Source organism: Phoxinus phoxinus (genome assembly GCF_949152265.1).
Source record: "Phoxinus phoxinus genome assembly, chromosome: 19".
NCBI lineage: Eukaryota > Metazoa > Chordata > Actinopteri > Cypriniformes > Leuciscidae > Phoxinus > Phoxinus phoxinus.
Window position 1 is genome coordinate 14877656 of NC_136894.1, and position 21454 is coordinate 14899109.

Below are 21454 nucleotides of genomic sequence, written 5' to 3' on the forward strand. Positions count from 1 at the left end.
AACCTGCTTTTATTTCTCTTATCATCCTTGATGTGTCATACAAGTGCCCAGCCATGTTGAGTGATTCCTTCAGAGTGAACACGAGTGAATCTGACTGCAGTAGATGTGAAAGATATGAATAAAAATGATGTTATATCAGCCAGCGCAAATACCTGTATTTAGTTCCTGCACTGTAAAAAAAATTGCTGCGATTATTTAGCACAACTTAAAATCCAACATTGTTTCAACTTTAAAAAGTATGTGTTCAAGTTTGACTTAAAATATTAAGTTTAGTTAACTTTAGTTTAGTTTGGTTAAGTTGGATATTTAAGTTATCTCAACAAATTTTAACTAATCGCAGCCACATTTTTTACAGTGTGTTTTCGGTTGAAGTCCAAAGTAGTCAATTGTCGAGTTCACGCGCGTGATCATAGGTAACTAAACCTTTGACCTGACAGCTTCGCACAGAGGAAAGCCCGGAAAATGCAGTTATAATGTAAGTGAGCATATTTTTTATGTATTTGGACTTAGGCCTATGTGTATATAGCAGTGACAGTAACAGTAACAATGTGTTATGGTGCGCCGTCACCATTTTTTTTTTTTTTTTTTTTTTTTTGCGTGTGTAGCGTCATCACGTGTTGTAGTAGGGGGGCCCGCCTTGATAATCCTGCTTAAGGGCCCGGTGTTGACTCGTTACGCCACTGCATTAGACCATGTGGAAAAAGCTGCTGCACATTGAAATAGACACTGAATGATATTATTAATACGTCAAATATTTATAAAATCATGTAGCCTACACCCATGAACATTTTATGCTATAAGCTTAACCTGATTGAATTATGTTTTTAACATAACTGCGGACACATTTTTTATTTTATTTTTTTGCCCATGGGATACCATTCAAATGAAAATTAGTTCAATAACTTACCATTCTGCCATTCTCTGATATTACAACAGTGATTAAGAATTGAACTAGCGGATTGACTCGGCAGTATGTCTTTTTGTCGGGTGCTGCCATGGAGAATCTCATTTTGGAGCTCCGTTGATCATGGCTTTTCATAGTCGTGGTGCATGAGCTTAACTCAGAGATTGAACTAGAAACCAAAGATTCAGAGGCCCTGTCCCAAATGGCACCCTAAGCACTCGCAGTCTTCCTCTGAGTCTGCACTTTCGTGACGCAACGCCGCTTTGACTGTCGGGAAGAAGGCTGCTGCGGAGTGCGCATCGAGGGCACAAATCGACCGTATAGTAGAGGGGACGTTTCTTCTTCGTTTCTCGAAATCGCTGGTGTTTCTGACGCCACAAACTACCTTGTAACCAATCACGTCAACAAGTGGTCATTTATAAAACTGTGCATAGGATCCGATCCTTACTAAAAGTGTACGTGCGCCCAAATGCAAACCTGCGCAACATTGCTATGGCCTGCTTGTGGCCCAGATCTGGTAGACAGGAGCGGTCCGCCCAAGTGCCATCATTCAGCGCAGCATGTGGGCCAGATCATCATTCCACATGTGCCAGATGTGGGCCGGATCTGGGACGACACAATGTTGCTATCTGAACTCGATTACGTTATTCGTAGAGCTTCTTGGAAGTGAGCGACTCTTTGATTGGTGGAATTCTTCACAGCATTTAATAATGGGGGCTGACAGATTCAACAGAATACCATCAGTTACCAAGCTTGTAGATCACAATATGTCTTTAATAGTTTATGTTATCGTTAAAAATCAATTACCCTATAGAGAAAATTATTTTTTACAGAACTGTTGCACTCTAGGAGACCTTCACAGAGCTTCCCAAGCTTCAGAAACAGTCGATAAAGTCCCGCCCTTATCTTCACATGGTTTTTGGTAGGGGGCCACATAGCAACCCCTCTCTGCATGTCCCTGTGTTAAAATTATGTGTTTGTCTCTTTATGCCCAGCACAGTCAGCATATTAGTCATTATTAATGTTCTCTGATCAGTTTGGTCTGGTCCAGTATCACTGAAACCTGGGTCGTCCTGTAAAAGCACTGAAGGAGGACACAGAGAGCTAGTCATGGAGCTGCTAGATTATACTACATCCAATGGTTATAGACTTATGTTATCCAGGGTGTTCTCTAAGACCAAAATTCTTAGCAATATTTTGTTTGATTTGAATCTTGTTTATTTAAAAGCTTCAGTCATTCTGTAGCTGCTGTTGACATCAGTATTGACAGAATTGTATTACGACTAGTTTTACAAAAAGAGTGCATGATAATTGAAAATGGTGTCTTACTACCTGAACTTATTTTGCCAAAATTGATTTATTTGACATAAGTTTAGGCCACTGACTGAGGATTTGATTCAGAGAATGGAGTTTAGTGTTTTAGCAATTGAGAAAAAACAGCAAGTGTTTTGGTAGTTTTAATGCATTTTGAAAGTGGAATTAACTGCTGTGCCAAGCTGAAAGTTGGCATCTCTTTTTCAAAGTTTTAAAAAGTATTGAGAAATTTGTCCTACTGATTGTAAACCCTGTAAAAGGCATCAGAAATTGATGTGTGTCTCCTCTGAGGTAACATTTTAGACTTGTAATTTATATATACATTTTAAAATCCAGATATTGGTTGGGTTAAGGGTCATATTAGTTTAATATTTGATAGAACTACAAATGTGTTTAACTACAAAATTAAACTGGCTTTTGGCTCCACCCAGTGGAAACAGCAGCAAGAATGTATAGTCTTTTTTTTCTCCTCTCTCTCTGGTGAGGTTTACATTTTGTTTTTCCCTGTACTTGTTTCAGTGGGTCTAGGGCCATCAGTAGACACTGGTGTGGTTTCTTTTCTGCAGTCCAAAAACAACTTTTAGGATGCTTTCTCTTTGCTACAAACAAATTCAATGACCATTATTGCTCACTTCAGGAAAAAAATAAAAAAAATAAGAGAAAAAGAAGTCAAACATAAACAAGTGGGATGAACACTTTTATTCTCTTGGTGCAGTAAACATTTTTCTTTTTATCTTTATATATATATATTTATATATTTTGCATGTTTGTGTGTGTGTGTATGTATATAATTATATAGATATATTAACACCGCATTATGAAATGGAAAAAGAAATAAGCACAAGACAGGTGGACATGCTTTTCAAGTAAACGCTATCGAAATGAAAACCAATAATAAATATACACACCCACACAATTCTCAGTACCAAAACAGTAAGGTTACCAAAAGGTTAACGGTAACAAAATAAATACAACAAACAAAAGTGGCTGTTATACAATGCAACATCCTTTAAAAATAGTAGCTCCCTCTCAGATTATACTTATAAATAAATGTCCCTTGCTCATATTCGCATGTGACGCACATAGTACCACTGCAGCAGGGACCAAACTCACACGGAAATGAACAACCGTACCAGATTTTGGTTGATATCCCATTTTTTGCAAGCAGTTAAAAGAATAATTTGACTCAAAATTAAAAATGTTATTTGCTCATCGGTTACTCCTAAAAAAGGGAAAAAACTTTGCAGAATCTCCAAGCTGCTCTTTTCCATACAATAAGAACAAAAAAGAACCCTGAAACAAGTCCATATGACGTTTGCGTTAATAGTTTAAAATTGCCCTCCACCAATGACATTTGATGCCAAATCTAACACAATGTACCTTGATACGCCATATGTGCATGTGCCGTTTTATCATCGTTTTAAAAAAAGCTTGACAGCCCGTCCCCAATTACTGTATAGGAAAAAGCTTTGAGGACATCATTCAAAATAACTCCACAAATAGTACATCTGGAACAACATGAGGGTGAGTGAGTAGACATTTAATTTTTTGGGTCAACCATTCCTTTAATAAAACAAATGTCTGACATCAAATGTACAAATAAATTAAAGGTTAGGTAACAAATCTCTCAGAGCGCTTGGATGTGTCCAGTCTTTCGTTGTTCCACACTGTCCAGGATAGATGCATTTGTTTGTGCTGCTTTCCCATACTGAGAACTGCAGAGTGGCTCACTCTACTCAACGTGAGCTTAATTTGACTCTTCAGAAAAATAGACTTTGACCTGGTAAACATCTCAACGAATACTAATATTGCACAGTGGAAGGGACAGTGGGATTGGGGAGTTCTCGTACTCTGTATGATTTTTACAGACTGGTCTTTAAAAGTACCTGATTTCTGAAGCTCTTCGTTTTATAAGAGGACACATGTCTAAAAGACATTCAACCTCCGCTCCACTAGGGGGCGATAACAGAAATGGCAAGCTGTGAGCAGGAGCATTTTAGAGTCATATGGGCAATTCTTAACAAAGCAGCAGTAACTCATCATCACTAGTTTCTGTTTTCGCCGCCGCCTCCAGACAAGCGTCTGGGATCTGCGCCGTATGGACAATTCCACAGTGTTCACAGGGGCCGTCCCTACCCACCAGCCGGCCTCTGAGAGAGACGGCAGCGGGGGCTAGGTGGGGCACAAAAGCCTGCTCAAAGCCTTGTTCCAGCAGGGGCCTGGAGCTCTCATCACTGTCCAGGGAGCCGGAGTCTGAGACAGGAATGAGGAGCTCCACGTCATCCTCATCCTCGCCCCTAATACCGACACCAGTACAGCCCGCACTTCCTTGCTCCAGTTGCCGCAGAGGGCTGTGATTCTGCCCAATGCCACTTGACCCTCCGTCACCTGAGCGACCAAGAGAGAAACGAATCCAGCGCAGGCTGCGCGTGACCCGGCTTAAAGCACTGCTGAAGGGGCTCCTTGCAGAAGTAGTAGTAGTAGTACACAGAGGTCCAGTTACTCCAGAACTTTCCGAGATGCTCTCAGAGATGCTGCTCTCTCGGCTGACCAGTGGGGCAGAGCTGGCAGACACAGAGACGATGGCTTCCACGGCTGTTGTAGGGGGAGTTTTCTGTGGTAGTGGGGCCATCAGGCCTCCAACAGCTCCAGGGACATCCCTGCGGGGATGGTGATCACTTTCAGTGTCTGTGTCATCGGAGTCCAAGGGCAAGAGTCCACGGTGAGAGCCAAGCCTCTCCGGCTCGCGTGCAGAGGCATTGCCAGCAGGACCCTCTTCAGTGTCTGCAGACACCAGTGCAAGAGAACCAGATCGCCGTGAACGTGTGAAATTGAACAGGCGTCTCCAGATGTTGCCATGGCGCCCTGTGGTTGGGAGTCGGATTGAGGTGAATCCCAGCTGAGAACGAACTGCCAGTCTTAGGTTTTCTAAAACAGATGCCTAAAAGTAAGAACAACAGGGAATGTTACCCAGGGCTCGACAGTGCAAACGTTTGACTCGCATTTGCGGCTAAAGGTCTAAAATAGATTAGTGCGAAATGTAAAATGTATTTGAGCACGAGTGCGAATAAAATCTCTTAAATGGTATAACAAACATCTTCGTTATCATTTTAAGAGGTATTTACCCCATAAACAAAGCAGCTGCTACTTTGTTTCTTAACAGTATTTTGATGTTTCAAAAAACATTCATTCAGATTTATGCATTTGGTATGGTGTTCATCTCACCATCAAATGCTTAATACTTAAAGCCTTAATAGGTAAGCCTTTTTTTTTTTTTTTTTATACATTTTAATCGACTAAAACATGGCCTAGATATTTATTGAAAATGTTGATTCTTCACTGTTCAGTAACACTGTCACTTTACAATAAGTAGTTAGCATTAGTTGATTCATTAGTAGGGTTGGGTACCGAAACGCAGTCCCAATAGGGAACCGGTTCCGACGTAAACGGTAGTAACGAGCCAGAATAAGAACGAAAATTTCGGTGCCTGACTTTTTTTTACCGCCACCTGGTGTTCCGGCGTCAACTTGCGTGACATCAGTGCCGCTACTCGGCACACTGGTTGAACTGATAGCGAGAGGATTAATGAAGATGCCGAAGGCAAATCACTCCAAGGTTTGGCTGCATTTCACGTGGTGTAATGCAGACTCTGCGACATGCAACAAATGCCTTAAAGGGTTAGTTCACCCAAAAATGAAAATTCAGTCAGTAATTACTCACCCTCATGTTGTTCCAACCATGTAAGTCTTTCGTTCATCTTCGGATCACAAATTAAGATATTTTTGATGAAATCTGAAGGCAGTCTCACTCCTCCATAGGCTTTCAGAGGGATCCAAACTCGCCGGCCCAGAATAGTTATTAAAACATCGTTACAATAGTCCAAGTGACTGCAGTGGCTCTGCATTAAGTTTATCATGCGACGACAATACTTTATGTGCGGAAAAACAACAAAAATAACAACTTTATTCCACTATTCATTTCCTTCTCTCTGGGCCTCGAGTTAGTTCACGTAGTGTTTTTGCGCAGCGCGTCTGTGTTGTGCGTCACCACGCATCACACACATGACCAGCGTCGGCCAATAGTGAGTCTACGTGGTGACGTGCAACACAGACGCGCTGCACTTAAACACTACGTGAACTACCTAGAGAGATGACGTTGCATGATAAACTTAATGCAGAGCCACTGTAGTCACTTGGACTATTGTAACGATGTTTTAATAACTATTCTGGGCCGGCGAGTTTGGATCCCTCTGAAAGCCTATGGAGGAGTAAGTAAGACTGCCTCCAGATTTCATCAAAAATATCTTAATTTGTGATCCGAAGATGAACGAAAGACTTACATGGTTGGAACAACATGAGGGTGAGTAATTACTGACTGAATTTTCATTTTTGGGTGAACTAACCCTTTAAAGCAATATCATGCAAGGGAGGTAACACTACGAATTTAATGAAACATCTGATGAGACAGTGCATAGGCGTAATTTGCGGGTGGGACATGTCCACACCACTTTTTTCCAGGGTCGATATTGTCCCCATCACTTTTTAAAACATCTCGCGGGACGAATGTTCCAATACATGTAAATAAAACATCTCCAGTTAACCAGCAGAGCATTCATTTCGTTTGTTAAATAAGAGACGATCTAGCGCTGTTTTTTAAATCAAGTGATCAACTTGCTCGTTGCAGCTGCGATCAGTGGCGCAGATACAGTGTTTTCTCTTGTGGCTCGCGCACACCGCACCGTCTTCACTCGGACGCGCGCTTCAATCCGTTGCGGAGACTCTCTATTCGTTCCGGTGAAATCACAAAATATAATGCACACAAACGTGTCCCTGCTTGATATACAACTACTGATGAGCATAATCGGTACGAATGCGGATTAGAACCCAGAACCTCTGACACGCTTGACGAAAGTTCAAGTTCAGCAGGCTGCCAGTGTGGTGGTGGACATCACAGATGATGATAACAGCAGCCGTTCCTCTTCGGGTAAGTCTAGTAATTTAATGCCAACTGCAAATCTTGCATATCAAGTAGGCTAGCAAACACCGTTGCCATTCAACAGCGAGTGTGACAACGTGTGCAAAAGGTTTTAACAAAGTTCCAACACTTCTTTATACGAGGCTATATGATGTGTGTTAAATATTTCTGCTCAGTGTCAGATATTTCTCTGCTTAAAGTAAAAGTCATAATATGTGAAGACAAAATGTTGATCTTAACTTAAGCGTTTTACATTAGTATTAAACGGTGCAATTTTTAATTGAATCAGAAATCAGAACATCTTTAAAGATTTAAGTTAATATTGTATAGGGTATTATTTTTTTATAAATTGTGTACGGTTTTGTTTTCTTAAGTACTGGGTCAAGAACCATTTAAGCACCGGAACCGTTTAAAAAATACAGAGTAGGTACTGGTATCGAATAAAACCCAACCGATACTCAACCCTATTGATTAGTTAACATGAATTAACAATGAAAAATACTTCTAAACCATTAATTAGGCTAATCTTAGTTAATTTCAACATTTACTAATACATTATTATTAAAATCTAAATGTGTATCTGTTAATATTATTTAATGGACCTGAGCTACCAATGAACAGTTGTATTTTTATTAATTAACGTTAACAAAGAATACTGTAACAAATGCTATTTATAATTTTTTTATATTAGTTATAAACGGTTAGTTCCAATCCTTGATTCTGATTGGTCAATAGCTGTGATTTATTCACGATAAAACATGGCTGACCGCTTCACCCAACGGTTTTATACCACTACACAACACCCTTAGCAACCGCTCTTAGCAACTTAAACATGTTTGATCTCATTGATTTTGCGTTACCTAATGTCGACATAACGTAACACACGTTGGTGTGTATGCTCATATAGTTATTGTTCTTTGTATACGGGCATTAAGTACATTATGCAGTCGTCTTACCTGATTTCCAGAGCAGACAGGAAAATCTTCCACTGGGGGGATCAGTCCTTGAGCAATCAGCTGCCCATATGAAGGAGGAGCTTCTCTTCTCAGTAACTCCGCTTCCACTCTGGACAGCTGAGTCTCAAATGACCTGGAAGAACAACCAACCCATTAATTGGTAATTGACAAGAGAACATTAACAGAGGCATACACTAATAAGCTGCTAAATAATTTTCCCTGCCAATCAATTTCTATTTTAGCTTTAGTCTGGCTATCTACCCAACAAACTGCTTCACTTACCTGCGCTCAAACATCCTGAGTGAGTACAGTTTGCAGGTGCAGCCCAGAGCAATGACCAACAGCAGCCCGCAGATCAGACTCCCGATCACAGCGGCAGTGATTACTCGTGTGGGTACGATTACTGGGCAGCTTTCTTCATCACTTCCATCCCCACAGTCATCTTGCGCGTCACACACCCAGCTTTCAAAAACACAGCGGTTATTCTTGCAGTGGAAGTTTCCAGGCTGGCAGAAAAAGCAGTTCTTCTCATCTGAGCCGTTTGGGCAACGGTTCTGGTAGTTGCACCGGTCAGAACGTGGGTAGCAGGCACCGTTTCGTGAGCATGGGAACTCATCTTCCTGGCAGTTGCTGCAGTTGAGCTCGTCCCTGCCATTGGGACAGTGCCAGTAGCCGTCGCAGCGCTGTTGTTCAGTGTAGCAACCCCAGTTCCCTCCACATGGGATTTCCCATGGCAAGCAAAAGCCATCAACTTGATACGTAACGTTAAAGCCTCGAGCCGCATTAATTTTGTCAGCATAAAAGTGTATCCGAAGTTGTCCTGAAGATGACACCACCGCTACAGGGGCACGAGAGTCAAATGCAGTCAACACACGCAACAGACGCCTGGGGTTCTCTTCTAATCCATCGTAGACTTTAACATAATCGCCGTAACCTGTGCCATCCAGTTTGAAGTCCATAAAGCGTAAGATAACCTTACGGTGGTCACCAGTGTCGATCAGCCAGGTGCAGTTACTACCGGGTGGATAAAAGTCAGGATAGTTGGGTGAGCTGAAAGTACCGTAGAAATTGTGCAGCCATTCGCCACAGGTGGGCACGTCACAGTCGATCTCATCGCCCAAGTCTTGACAGTCAATGCTACCGTCACATTTGAGGGACTCTGGCAGACAGGTGTAAACACGGGTGTAGCGTGAAAGACAAGGGAACTGGTTAAAAGCGCAGGGCTGGAAGGAGAAGAATGCAGAGGGGTTTGGCTGTACACACAGCTCCTCGTCTGAGTTATCGCCACATTCATCCATGGTATTACACTTCCATGACTCCGGGATACACTTCCCATTAGCACAGTGGAATTGGTCAGGCTTGCAACTGGCTTCTTCCGATTTACCTACCAATTACAAACAGATGTTACCCTTTTGGACAGACATAAGCATTGGCAGTAATGTTTGATTTATACATTTTTGGGAGATTTGTTTCAGAGGATGTTTATTGTGCAACAGCCAAAGGAAGTCTGTGATCTATATTCAGCATGAAATCTAAATAGCTAAAACCTAAATTGTCTATTATATGCTGGTCTCTAGACAGGACTTATTTCCCTTATTCAATGCAAGTCTGAGATCTAATCCCATTTTAAAATTGGCCGAGTGGAAATGATAGGCTACGAGTTTTTCAAATGCAAATTAATTTAAAAAAAAAACTGATTCAACAACGAAGCCAAGTTAACGTGTTCATGGAAAGCAGGCCTTTTTTTATTAACCAAATACAATTTGGCCACATTTACAATACATGGTTCAAATGACCCAATTCCGATCAGATATGACCCAAGAACGTGTAAGCAGGAAAAAAGCATTCCGATATTCTCAAATCGGTTTCAGGCCTCATTCATGAGGAAATAAATCTGATACGAATAGACTACGTGCATTTGTGTCTGACGTAAATGGACAGATTGGATATTCCCATCAATGCGAGTTGTACGTCATTGAAAAAGCGGCAGTGACGAATGACGTCAACTGTGATCATTGCTACATTCATCCAGGCTGCAACAATGTCTCTCTGTCCTCTTTTTTTTTTTCTTTGCCTTAAAGGAGAACTCCGGTCAATTTTAACATTGAGCTAATTTTTTTTGTAAATTTGGTGTGCTGTCAATACAGAAAACAACGACAAAAATCGGTGTTGCCTACACTGTGTTATCCTCTTTTTAAAATTTGCACCCTGTTGACTTCAATGGGGCAAGTTTTAAACCTGCTTTAATCCTCTTAACATCCTTGATGTGTCATTACAAGTGCCCAGCCATGTTGAGTGATTCCTTCAGAGTGAACACGGTGAATCTGACTGCAGTAGATGTGAAAGATATGAATAAAAATGATGTTATTTCAGCCAGCACACAGACCTGTATTTACTTCCTGTTTTCGGTCGAAGTCCAAAGTAGTCGATTGTCGAGTTCACGCGCGTGATCATAGTAACTAAACCTATGCGTGTGAACTCAACAATCGACTACTTTGGACTTCGACCGAAAACAGGAAGTAAATACAGGTCTGTGCGCTGGCTGATATAACATCATTTTTATTCATATCTTTCACATCTACTGCAGTCAGATTCACCGTGTTCACTCTGAAGGAATCACTCAACATGGCTGGGCACTTGTAATGACACATCAAGGACGTTAAGAGGATAAAAGCAGGTTTAAAACTTGCCCCATTGAAGTCAATAGGGTGCACATTTTAAAAAGAGGATATTTTTGTCGTTGTTCTCTGTATTGACAGCACTCCAAATTTACTAAAAATTGAGCTCAATGTTAAAATTGACCGGAGTTCTCCTTTAAGAGACCAATGTTTTGCTGACCGTTAAAGATGTCGCGGAAAGAAAAAGCTTTTCCGGGTCAGTACGTCTACCTTGAGTTGTTTCGCCAAGTGTATGGTCTAAATGCAGCTATCGGGTCAGGGTCACTTTAAAAAGATATAAGCTGGTCGTCAAAAAAATCGTATAGAGTCAACAAATCGAAATTGACCATCAAGACCTGCTAAATGCGGCCTTTGAGAGAGAGAGAGAGAGAGAGAGAGAGAGAGTGAAAATTGTTTCACAAGTGTTGCATGGCAGTGGCACACAGTATTTAAGACATCTACGTAATTGCATCCTCTATGATGTAGTTGAATCTAAAGGGATATAAATAGCAAGTCTACCTGTTATGTAAGAGAGCCTAAAGCCCTTTCCAGTCATGCTGTCATCAGAATGGAACTTGATCCACACGTGATCCTGAGAGGAGATGTATGGGGCAGGAATAGACGAGCCACAGGCCCGGTACCCATCCAGGTTCTTGTAGGTGCCAATAGAGATCCAGTCTAAACCACATCGATGCGAGCTCTGAATTTCAAAGTCCTGAAAACTAAAAGTACAACCAATTTTAAGTAAATGAATGTCAGGTATGTGCACAATAATGTAAAAACAACAGCACCCCTGTAATCAAGAAGTTAAACAGCTAATTAATAATTGAATGAGTTAACTGACATTAGACACAGGATTACGTCTTGTTGCATCTTATGTCTCAAACTGCAACAGATCATGACTTCCAGACGTATAGTTATTAAATAGTACCAATTAAGAAACAAGATGCTGGGAGATGCTGGGAAAAGCTCTGCCAAACTAAAGACAAAAAGGAGGTATACAGTGGGACGCAGCGTCTTGCTGAATACTAGGGCTGCACGATTACTCGAAATCGAACCACGATTTGGCTTAATGCGATTATGAAATGGCAAAGGCTGCAATTTTTATTAAATAAATATATGCACAGCGTGTTAGTGAAAACTCTGTGATCAGTAGCAAATGCTGTTCCATCTCTGAAAGCACTGCAAGTTTGAGTCGCTTATAACATGCATTTAAAAAAGGATCATGCGTCAACCATCTTCCCAAACTTGTAAAGCGTTCATAAACCTGTTGTCCAACAAAGACAATATCATCAGTCGAGTGTTTGAAATTTCCTTTTGTGATCTGATGTGGCTTCTTATCACAGAACAAGGCAGACAATATATTATTTTATAGTATTATATACAGTGATAAAGGCTATGTCGATTAGCAATGCATTATAAATATACTTTATTATGAAAATACCAGAGAAGGCTTGAAGAACTCAAATACACCATATATTTGTTGCAGTCATGTGTGGCAAATGTGGATTTTCTGCTCGAGGGCGCCATCTGGCTTCCAGGGTGAATGAAACGAACCGTTTAGCGCTCACTAATGCTCAATCCATCCTATTTTTGGTGGAAAAATAATACTTCTAAAGAAATTTATATGATAATCCATATGTTTTTCTCTAGTGTACAAGAGTTTTTTCCCCCACATTGAATGCATAAAAGGCTCATATTTCATATTAAAGACATGGACTCCTGACAAAAAAAAAAAAAAAAGTTTCCGATCAGATATTATATATTTTATAATAAATTTATAATAATATAATAAATCTTTCTAACGATGTATAGCTTGTTTACAGGTAACCCAGCAGTTTTTAGTCAAATAAGTTTTCTGTCAAACATAAATATTTGTATTATTATATTGTTACATTTACTCTTAAATACTAAAATATTTTTGAGCAATAATAATAATAATTGTTATTATTATTATTAGTCATTAATATACAAGCACAAAAATCATTTGTAAAAATTAAATAAAAAAATAAACCCAATTAGATGTTTTCCCCAAATCGTTCAGCCTTACTGAAAATTGGACCGATCATCTCTATAAGACCGCTTCCATGGGCAAAATTAGTGAGTTGCTGTTTTTACCACAAAAATCACATCCTGTGGGAAGAAATACCAATTGGGTCTATTTCTGTGCCAGTAACCATGGACACCATTCTCAGATAAAGACACAAACAAATGCTCTAGTTGAGGCAAACAGGCTGTACAAGAATAGAGCAGATGCAGAACATAAAAATAGAAATAAAGAACCATTTCAAAAGGAATTTGTTTGAGGTGGCAGTAACTGAAAAAAATAATTTATATTAACACTCATTCCTTTGAACCAGTCCAGCACTAAAACACAGTCCTATCCCCATGAAAATTCCAAGAGACACTGCATTGCTTTAAAAATATCCGTAGTAAAGAAATGACAAGGATAAAAACAAACAGATGCCCAAGGTTTTATTTAGTGGTCGACCGATATTGTTTTTCTTACACTTTACATAAGGCACAGTGAAAAATGACAAATAAGTCTTAGTGGGAATCTGGAGAAAGCACAGCATAGTTTGAAATCAAGGGTTTCAAGTTAATCGATTGTGCGTCTCCAGTGACAGCTCATTTCAATTCACACGGACCTACTGTCACAGAGTAACCTGTAAGACCTTCGTTCTCTTCACGCGTGAGCAGACGTTGTTGCCTGGACGTGTGTTGGAGATGAATAATTTCTAAATAGTGTTGTTGTTTTTTTGCGCAAACAAACCCCTCGTGTCATTTCATAAAACTGAGGATAAATCACTGGAGTCATATGGATTACTTTTATGATGTCTTTACTTCCTTTCTGGGGCTTGAAAGTGGTAGTTGCGTTGGCTGTCAATGGAGGGACAGAAAGCTCTCAGATTTCATTAAAAAATATATATATTTTGTGTACCAAAGATAAACGAAAGTCTTACGGGTTGGAAATTAATATTTTGTAAATAAAGTGGTAAATTGTTGTTGTTTTTGCACAAAGCACTCACATCGCTTAAAGGGATAGTTAACTTTGAAATTAAATTTTGGTATGTTTTAGCTTACCTGAAGTGCATCCAAGATGTAGGTGTCTTTGTCTCCGCAGTAGTTTCAATTTTGATATTTTTAGGTCAAACCGTTCTTGTCTGTCAGTCATATAATGCAGGTATATAGGTACTGTCTCCAAAAGCATGCAGAGATGTCTCTAATAGCATGCAGAGAAAAGTCCAAATTAAAACAAACAGTATTTATATCGTTTTTATCTCTTTTACACAACCACGTCCAAGTGATCTGTTTACTTAGTCTGCGCAGGCGGTTTATCACACAAACCGCTTGTTTCGTGTCTTAGGCCATCAATGTGCACTATGATGGGGAATTTTTTTAATTGGACTTTTCTCTGCATGCTATTATTGACATCTCTGCATGCTTTTGGAGACAGTACCTATATACCTGCATTATATGATTGACAGACAAGAACGGTTTGACCTAAAAATATCAAAATTGAAACTACTGCGGAGACAAAGACACCTACATCTTGGATGCACTTCAGGTAAGCTAAAACATACCAAAATTTTATTTCAAAGTGAACTATCCCTTTAATAATATTGAGGTTAAACCACTGGAGTCACATGGATTAATTTTATGATGTCTTAACTACCTTTCTGGGGCTTGAAAGTGGTAGTTGCATAGGGTGTAGTCAATAAAGGGACAGAAAGCTCTCAGATTTCATTAAAAAAGACCTTCATTTGTGTTCCGAAGAAGAATAAAAATCGGTAACACTATAAAAGTATTTATAATTTATCTTTTGAGAAATAATTGTAACAAAACTTAAAATGCATTATGAGATTTTCAGATTCTGAAATTGGTTGTTTGTCATGTGTTTTAATGCATTATTCTTGTGTTTAATGATTAGATAAGTATAAAAATGTATTATAACTGTGGTTACTGTTATTCATGAGACCATACAATGCATTATAAGGTGAATTACAAGGCATAATTAATGCATTGAAAATACTTTTATAATGCAATATACACAAAGGCTTTAAGTAAAGTGCTACCCAAAAGTCTTAAGGGGGTTTCACACCGGACGAGAAGTGCAGCGCCGCCTCAAGTCTTTACAATTCTAACACACGCAACGCCCAGCTACGACCCAGGACCCTGTTCAAAATCCTGCCGTGCCACAGAGCGACCATTTACATAGTTTTATATTAAATTTACATTATATTTGTCTCAAATCATCATTAATGTACATACTGACTTCACCCTGTGCTGCAAGATACATTTAATTGTACATTCATTCACAGAAATCAGCTGCGTGGATGAAGATTGCTGATGTTATCAGTTTTTCAGGTGAGATTCTCAATTAATTCAGTTAACGTACACCCTGAGGTAAAGTGTTCAGACTGCAGATTCAGCAACGATTGCAGTACAATCATAACATAGTACAGACATTATCTTAGTTTCATAATGTCCTTAAACATTATATTGCTGGGCATAAACTAAGAATGTGCGCATCCGGTGTGCGATACCTCGAGTTGTCCTAGACGCGACGCTGCGATTCTCATTTGTTGTGCGACCCCCTTTACCAGTTTGGAACAACATGAGGGTGAGTAATTAATGACAGAATTTTCTTTTTAACTACAGTTCAATTAATAACGGAGTAGAAATAACTGTTAAAAAGAGACGGTAAACTAATAAAGGAGACGTTCTCAACACTGTCAAAATAAACACTGCTTCTGACACATCAGCCAAACAGGAAAATGTATCGATCGATGCAGATATAAATATATATATATATAAATAAATAAAAGCCAAATGTCAGCTTTGGCGATACATCAGTCGACCACCATTTTTCATCTGTATCTAAAGAGGCAGATTACTTCAGCAAGAGCAGTTACTATGAAAAAAAAAAGACACCACCACTGAAGGAATTTATAGTGCCTATGGCCAGTAGCCTGTAATTTAGGCAAACTGTGAGCACCCTCTTTATTCTTGGCCTGCTTTTGATCATGGAATGGCAAATATTGCAGTATTGTGGTGAGGTGTTACCTGATGGTGATGATCTCTCCAGGGTTGGCCCTGATGTTCCAGCTGCAGTTGATGCGAGAAGGGTATTCAAAGGGCCAACCAGGGCTGGTTATCACTCCACTGGACGCCCTTATCTGCTCCGCTACATCTCCACAGGCTGGAGAGAAGACACAAAAACAAAGATTAGGACCCTGCTATACATTTCTATACATAATGGGTGATTGATACACAATAGCACTGTCCAAAACCAAGTGAGCCGTCTTGATTACTTCACTGCATCTTAACCAATAATAAACCTGGTAAATTAGCCTTCTTATTTGGACATGCTACATTGCATAAGCTCCACACAAAAAGCTCTCTTCATGTAAAGCAGACAGAGTCAGACCATTTCATAATTGATTCCAAATTGATTTCAAGAAAAAAATATAGGCTACCACAAATATTTAGTCTAAAAGTAAATTTTTAGTTAGCTTAAACCATTTTGTCCTTTTTTATTAGGAAAATAATATTTGTTAACATTTCTGCTGACTTGCAGAATAAATGTTTCCAACAGCATGTTGAAATTCTAGCCTTCATTACAAATTACAATAGTGATGATGCTTAGACTTCAAGGCAGAGTCAATTTAAAAAGCTTTCAAGAGTGTATATGATTTCTACATATAGCTCACTGAATTATGAACACCAAAACAGTAAATTGTTAAAAACATTTGCAATCAATGTAACCTAAAAATGTGAGTTCCAGAATTCCCCCTCAAAAAATGCTAGAAATAAAGCTGGCCTACTAATGAAATGGGGTGGATGAAAGAGTAGAAGTTAAAAGTTAGCCATAGCCAGGCAAGAGGTAACATGTGGGTAGCAGACTAATCTGGGCAAAATATCAAGAGTCTTTATGTGTCTTGCATTCCTTAAAAAAGAAAGAAAAAAAAGTGATCGGCAAAGACATACAGCTCCATATTAGCTATGTTTAAGGACTCTGAATTTTTTGGGGGGGATATCAGTCACCCACAGAGTTTAACCTTATTAAGTGTCTATTTTTCTCTGAAGATGAACAAGATCTATAACCTGGGTATGTAAACCAAAATAGAACTCAAGAATTTACCGTTCGACATCCCTGATACATATACATTCTCGCTGTGCTCCGAAGAAACTGCATTTCCTGTAAAAACAGAAAAACAAGATATTCAGATATTCCCACAGAATAAAAAACATATGATGCTGCAGAAATCAATATGTGTAGCCTAGATGAAAACCTAAAGGGTGCAAAAAGACATGATCCTTCAAACTCAATCTAGTGTGCAGACCTTTAAAACACAAAGAGTCTACATTTTATCCACTAGGAACAATGTGGAATGAATGCTACCCACAGTTCAAGCAACAAAGAGAAACTTGGTTCAAACACCCACAGTAATTCTGAAGACAAGACATAATGCTTTACTTCAAAATCAGAATGCAAAGAAAAATTAATCACAATTTAGACTTCTCTTCAAAATTGGCAGACTGGGTGTTTCTGCTGTATCTAATTTATACAAGAATTTAGACCTAAATTAGTGATTGCGGAGTATTTTGTCACGTTGTAGAACCTTCCCCTTCAGCCAAAATCCAACACCAATACAAACTGATTAGATGCAACTAGTACGATCTAAAAGCCACACAAGATGACTGTTAGACAACTTAGGGGGTTTAGCAAATAAATTTGTAGCTATGTACAAAAGCATCATACTCTTCTGTTTCTACAGTATACTGTAGACATAGCCTACTATTTACAATCAGGGTCCGAAATTAACACCCGCCAAGCGCCAAATGCGGGTAGATTTTCCATTTGGCGAGTAAATCTCAAAAGGCTATCCGCCACACTGGCGGGTGAAAGTTCATACCAAAATAGTAATATAATAAAATGTTTTTAATAAAATGTTTGTCCCGCCATAGTCTTATCTGATCGGTGAGTAGCCGAATGTAGACGAACTGCTGCGCGTGTGACAGGGCGCATGTTTAACTGAAGAACGAGCAGAGAGAGAGAGCGAACCCCGGTCGCGCGCGCGCGCTCTCTCTCTCTCTCTCAGTGGAGACAGGCGAAAGGCTTCACCGTCTCCTAAGCGCTGTCTTCAGCATCCGAAATTAACACCCGCCAAGCGCCAAATGCTGGTAGATTTTCCGTTTAGCGAATAAATAATCAAATAAAATGTTCGGACACTCGGGAGGTCGTGAGATATTGCACACGTTACGAGTCAGTTAAACTGATATTCGCTTCAAAGCAGCTGGTACACGGCACGACTGTCCGTGAGCTTTCGCGCTAAACACAAGAGACCGGAGTTTTCAATGTTGCAGACAATAGCTTCAGATAGAAAATGACAGAAATGTGTGTGAACATGTAATGGACAGATTATGAACAGCTAAATGAACAGTAGCCATTCCTTTCAACATAAAAACGAGAGAGAGAGAGAGAGAGAGAGAGAGAGAGAGAGAGAGAGAGAGAGAGAGAGAGAGAGAGAGAGAGAGAGAGAGAGAGAGATTAACAGTGTGTGTGTGTGTGTGTGTGTGTGTGTAAAATAAAATTAAAAAAAATTATTATAGCCTACATTTCAAATTTTGCTCTGGACAATTTTTTAGGTTTGTATTCAACATAATACCTTATTATCTCAATTAAATGTACTGAAATTAATGTATATGTGACACAAAAAGGCTGTTTATTATTTTGGCCGGTAAAAAATATGCTTGGCTGGTGGATTTTTTCATCTACCAGTCCCCGTGGCAGGTGAGCCAAAAAGTTAATTTCGGACCCTGTTTACAATATACTTTTATGTATGCATGAACACAAAACACCCCAAGGAAAGCCCTGAGGAGCCCTCATTGTTTGAGCTTGCTGATCATCTGTTGGGGTTTCCCACACTTATGTCTGTTGGCTTACAGCAGCTGAGGGCATGATGGGTGCAAAGCAAAGGAGAAACAGTCCACATTCAAACACAGGCATGCAAACCTGGCCGCTGCTATACAACAAATGTACAACAACTGATGGATACGGTGGATATTTTAGCTTGCCTATATCAATAGGTCAGTTGTAAGATCCCCATCAACAAATTTGGCAACTGGAACAACAGATGGACCAGTCTTTATGATACTTTACAAGCAATTTTGAATAACTAGTGTGGTTAACTACTAGCTATTAAACTTTACACAGATTTATATATTAAAGAATAAAATAGTGTAACACCAACTGTAAGAAGGGTAACACATTAAAAAAAGGTTTAATTTGTTAATATTACTTAACATGAACTAACAATGAAAAATAATTCTACAGCATTTATTATATAGTTAACCTCAACATTTATAATAAAATGTTGCATCTGTTAACATTAGTTGTTAATTCACTGTGAACTAACATGAGTAAGAACTTTATAATTAACAATGGTTAATTCTGTAAAAATATATTGCTCATTAATCAGGTAAGTTAATGCATTAACTAATGTTAAAAAATTAGACCTTATTGTAAAGTATTACTGCAAGATTAAGGCTCAGTTTTTTCAATTAAAAAAATTAGCCTAGTTAAGATTAGGCTAGTTGAAAAGTATGTGCAAATTCACAGCATGTTATTGTTTTCCATTAAATGTGCATTTATAGCTGCCTTTCAGTTACATTCAACTAGCTGTATCGTTTCAATCTAATGTTACACATACAAAACAAACACCCCTGCTCTGTTTTATATAGAAAGTTAGAAAGCAGGAATCCTCCGAACATAATCAAAAGTGAAAGAGGAAGAGAAGTAAAAAAACAAAAACAGAATTCCCCAAACCATGATATGCAAATGTTTGAAAATTCCCGATCAGAGCAAATAAAGAGAGGTGGATGGGAAATAAAACGAGAGAATGAAGGGCAAAAGGATTAATTTGTTTTGTTTTCAGTCAAGATGATGGGATTCAATCACAGAGATGGACAGACATGCTGTAAACAATAGAAGTCTTTGTTCCCTTCATTCACCCGGATCTGATCTCAAACACAAGCCATGCCATTGCATTCACTCTTAACGTTACATGTTTAAAGCGTGTCAGGGTTTCTATGGCAGTAATTAAATCAAACCCAATTTAACCATTAGAGAAACCTCAATGTATGTGAATGAAAATCAGCACACTTTTCCCATAGCAGCAGCACTGCAATATCACCCCACCAGTTTATAACCGAGCATGTAAGAAATACTGCATTATACTAGTACATTAATGCTATTTTAACATAATAACCAAAAATAGCGTGAGAAAAACACTTACAGGGATATTTGTAAGTAGAGAAATAGACGAAACATATAACGTTAGTATATAACTTATTACATCAATCAATAAACGGTAGAAAGGTGTCTTACCCATACAAATGAAGAGTAGATGTGTCCACAGCAAACAGATCTTGTTTATGTTCAAAATGTAGGCCATAATAGCTTTAAATTATAAAATGTGCTACTCTGTAGTTTTAGTATCGCTATTTAAACACAATATGTGTTCTATAGAGGAGTATTACGTTACCAGAGACACTAACGTTAGCTGCTAGCTGTTCAACATTTCTTTTCGTTTCCTACTTCTATCCTGATCTAACAGTGATGTTACAGAAAAACGAACGTCTTAGATAAACGATAATAATGTTTAAAAATAATAAAATCATTAATAAGTTTGAATAAAAGCGATAATTTCTCTCAACAAAAAGCAAAGTGAGTGAAATCACAATCAGTCTTCCCAACAAAGAAGTCGCTAATGCTAACAGGGTAATGCTAATGTCAACCTACACCTCTAATCTAACCTAACGTTACTACTATAAAACCCATTGATTCATTAAATGAACCACTGGGGTGAAATGCACATTTATCTAATTAGTAAAGCAGCAAAATCCTTTGCGATGTCCATCATTGATAGATTTCGAAATTAACTGACTAAATGCACCAGAGTTGACTAGCCGGTTGTGCTAGCGCTTTTGTTTAGCTCACGAGCTCATTTAAAACATACACAAACAGTGTCCTTAAAAGCCTGAGACGAGATCAACACTAATCTATCGATGATCCAACGTGAAAGCGCTAATTCCAAGAGTTTAAAGGTGTCAAATAGCCCTAATCCAGACAAATATAGCCACACACTGATCTACTGCATGATGTCGCTAACAGAAATCTGACCAAACCAAATAATGAAAATAAAACTAGATATCAGGCTTAATCAATAGCATGATCGTCTGCTGCTCTGACTGAAATCTACTTGCGGAATTTTGGCCTTTCCGATCGCTTGTGTGTTGTTACAGCCGGGTATTCACCACAAACCAGCCCTTCCCCCTCTGACCATATCTCTCTCTCTCTCTCTCTCTCTCTCTCCACACACACACACACACACACACACACACACACACACACACACAATACGTTAAAAAAATGATTAAGGAGCCATTAACTTTTATTATTAGGCCTATTTAATATAATAATATTTATTATACAATTATTATTATTTAACTCAAAATACATAAGAAGGGGGACTGTACATGGGGACAAGACTGCCTAATGAAACAATAGGGGGCCCAGTTATAGCAACACCACTGATTGTCAATTTGGTGCAAAATTATTTCTAATAACTCCTACTGTAATG

The 21454-nt window shown here is 38.9% G+C and overlaps 1 protein-coding gene across 2 annotated transcripts; it reads right to left on the reverse strand.

Annotated features, from left to right (window-relative positions):
* Positions 1-2903: 2903 nt before the first annotated feature.
* lrp12 (low density lipoprotein receptor-related protein 12) lies at positions 2904-21172 on the reverse strand. 2 transcript variants are annotated; one of them, XM_079591529.1, is made up of 8 exons: positions 20200-20414; positions 16951-17007; positions 15958-16008; positions 15873-15897; positions 11325-11527; positions 8431-9532; positions 8149-8281; positions 2904-5159 (listed from the first exon to the last, which is right to left on the reverse strand). In XM_079591529.1, exons 1-8 carry the CDS (start codon positions 20264-20266, stop codon positions 4236-4238), a joined length of 2562 nt encoding a protein of 853 aa, XP_079447655.1. In that variant the 5' UTR covers positions 20267-20414; the 3' UTR covers positions 2904-4235. The 2 variants fall into 2 exon arrangements, with proteins under 2 accessions (XP_079447655.1, XP_079447654.1); XM_079591528.1 differs by having other exon boundaries at positions 15873-16008; positions 20200-21172.
* Positions 21173-21454: the final 282 nt, after the last annotated feature.

Bases quoted from the DNA above. Each gene is read 5' to 3' on its own strand.
- lrp12 (XM_079591528.1), bottom strand. From the start codon at position 20,266: ATGGCCTACATTTTGAACATAAACAAGATCTGTTTGCTGTGGACACAT. The intron at 11,528-15,872 runs GTAACACCTCAC...TTGTACTTTTAG, and splicing joins GGAGAGATCATCACCATCAG to TTTTCAGGACTTTGAAATTC. The intron at 5,160-8,148 runs GTAAGACGACTG...TCTTACTTTTAG, and splicing joins CTGTCTGCTCTGGAAATCAG to GCATCTGTTTTAGAAAACCT.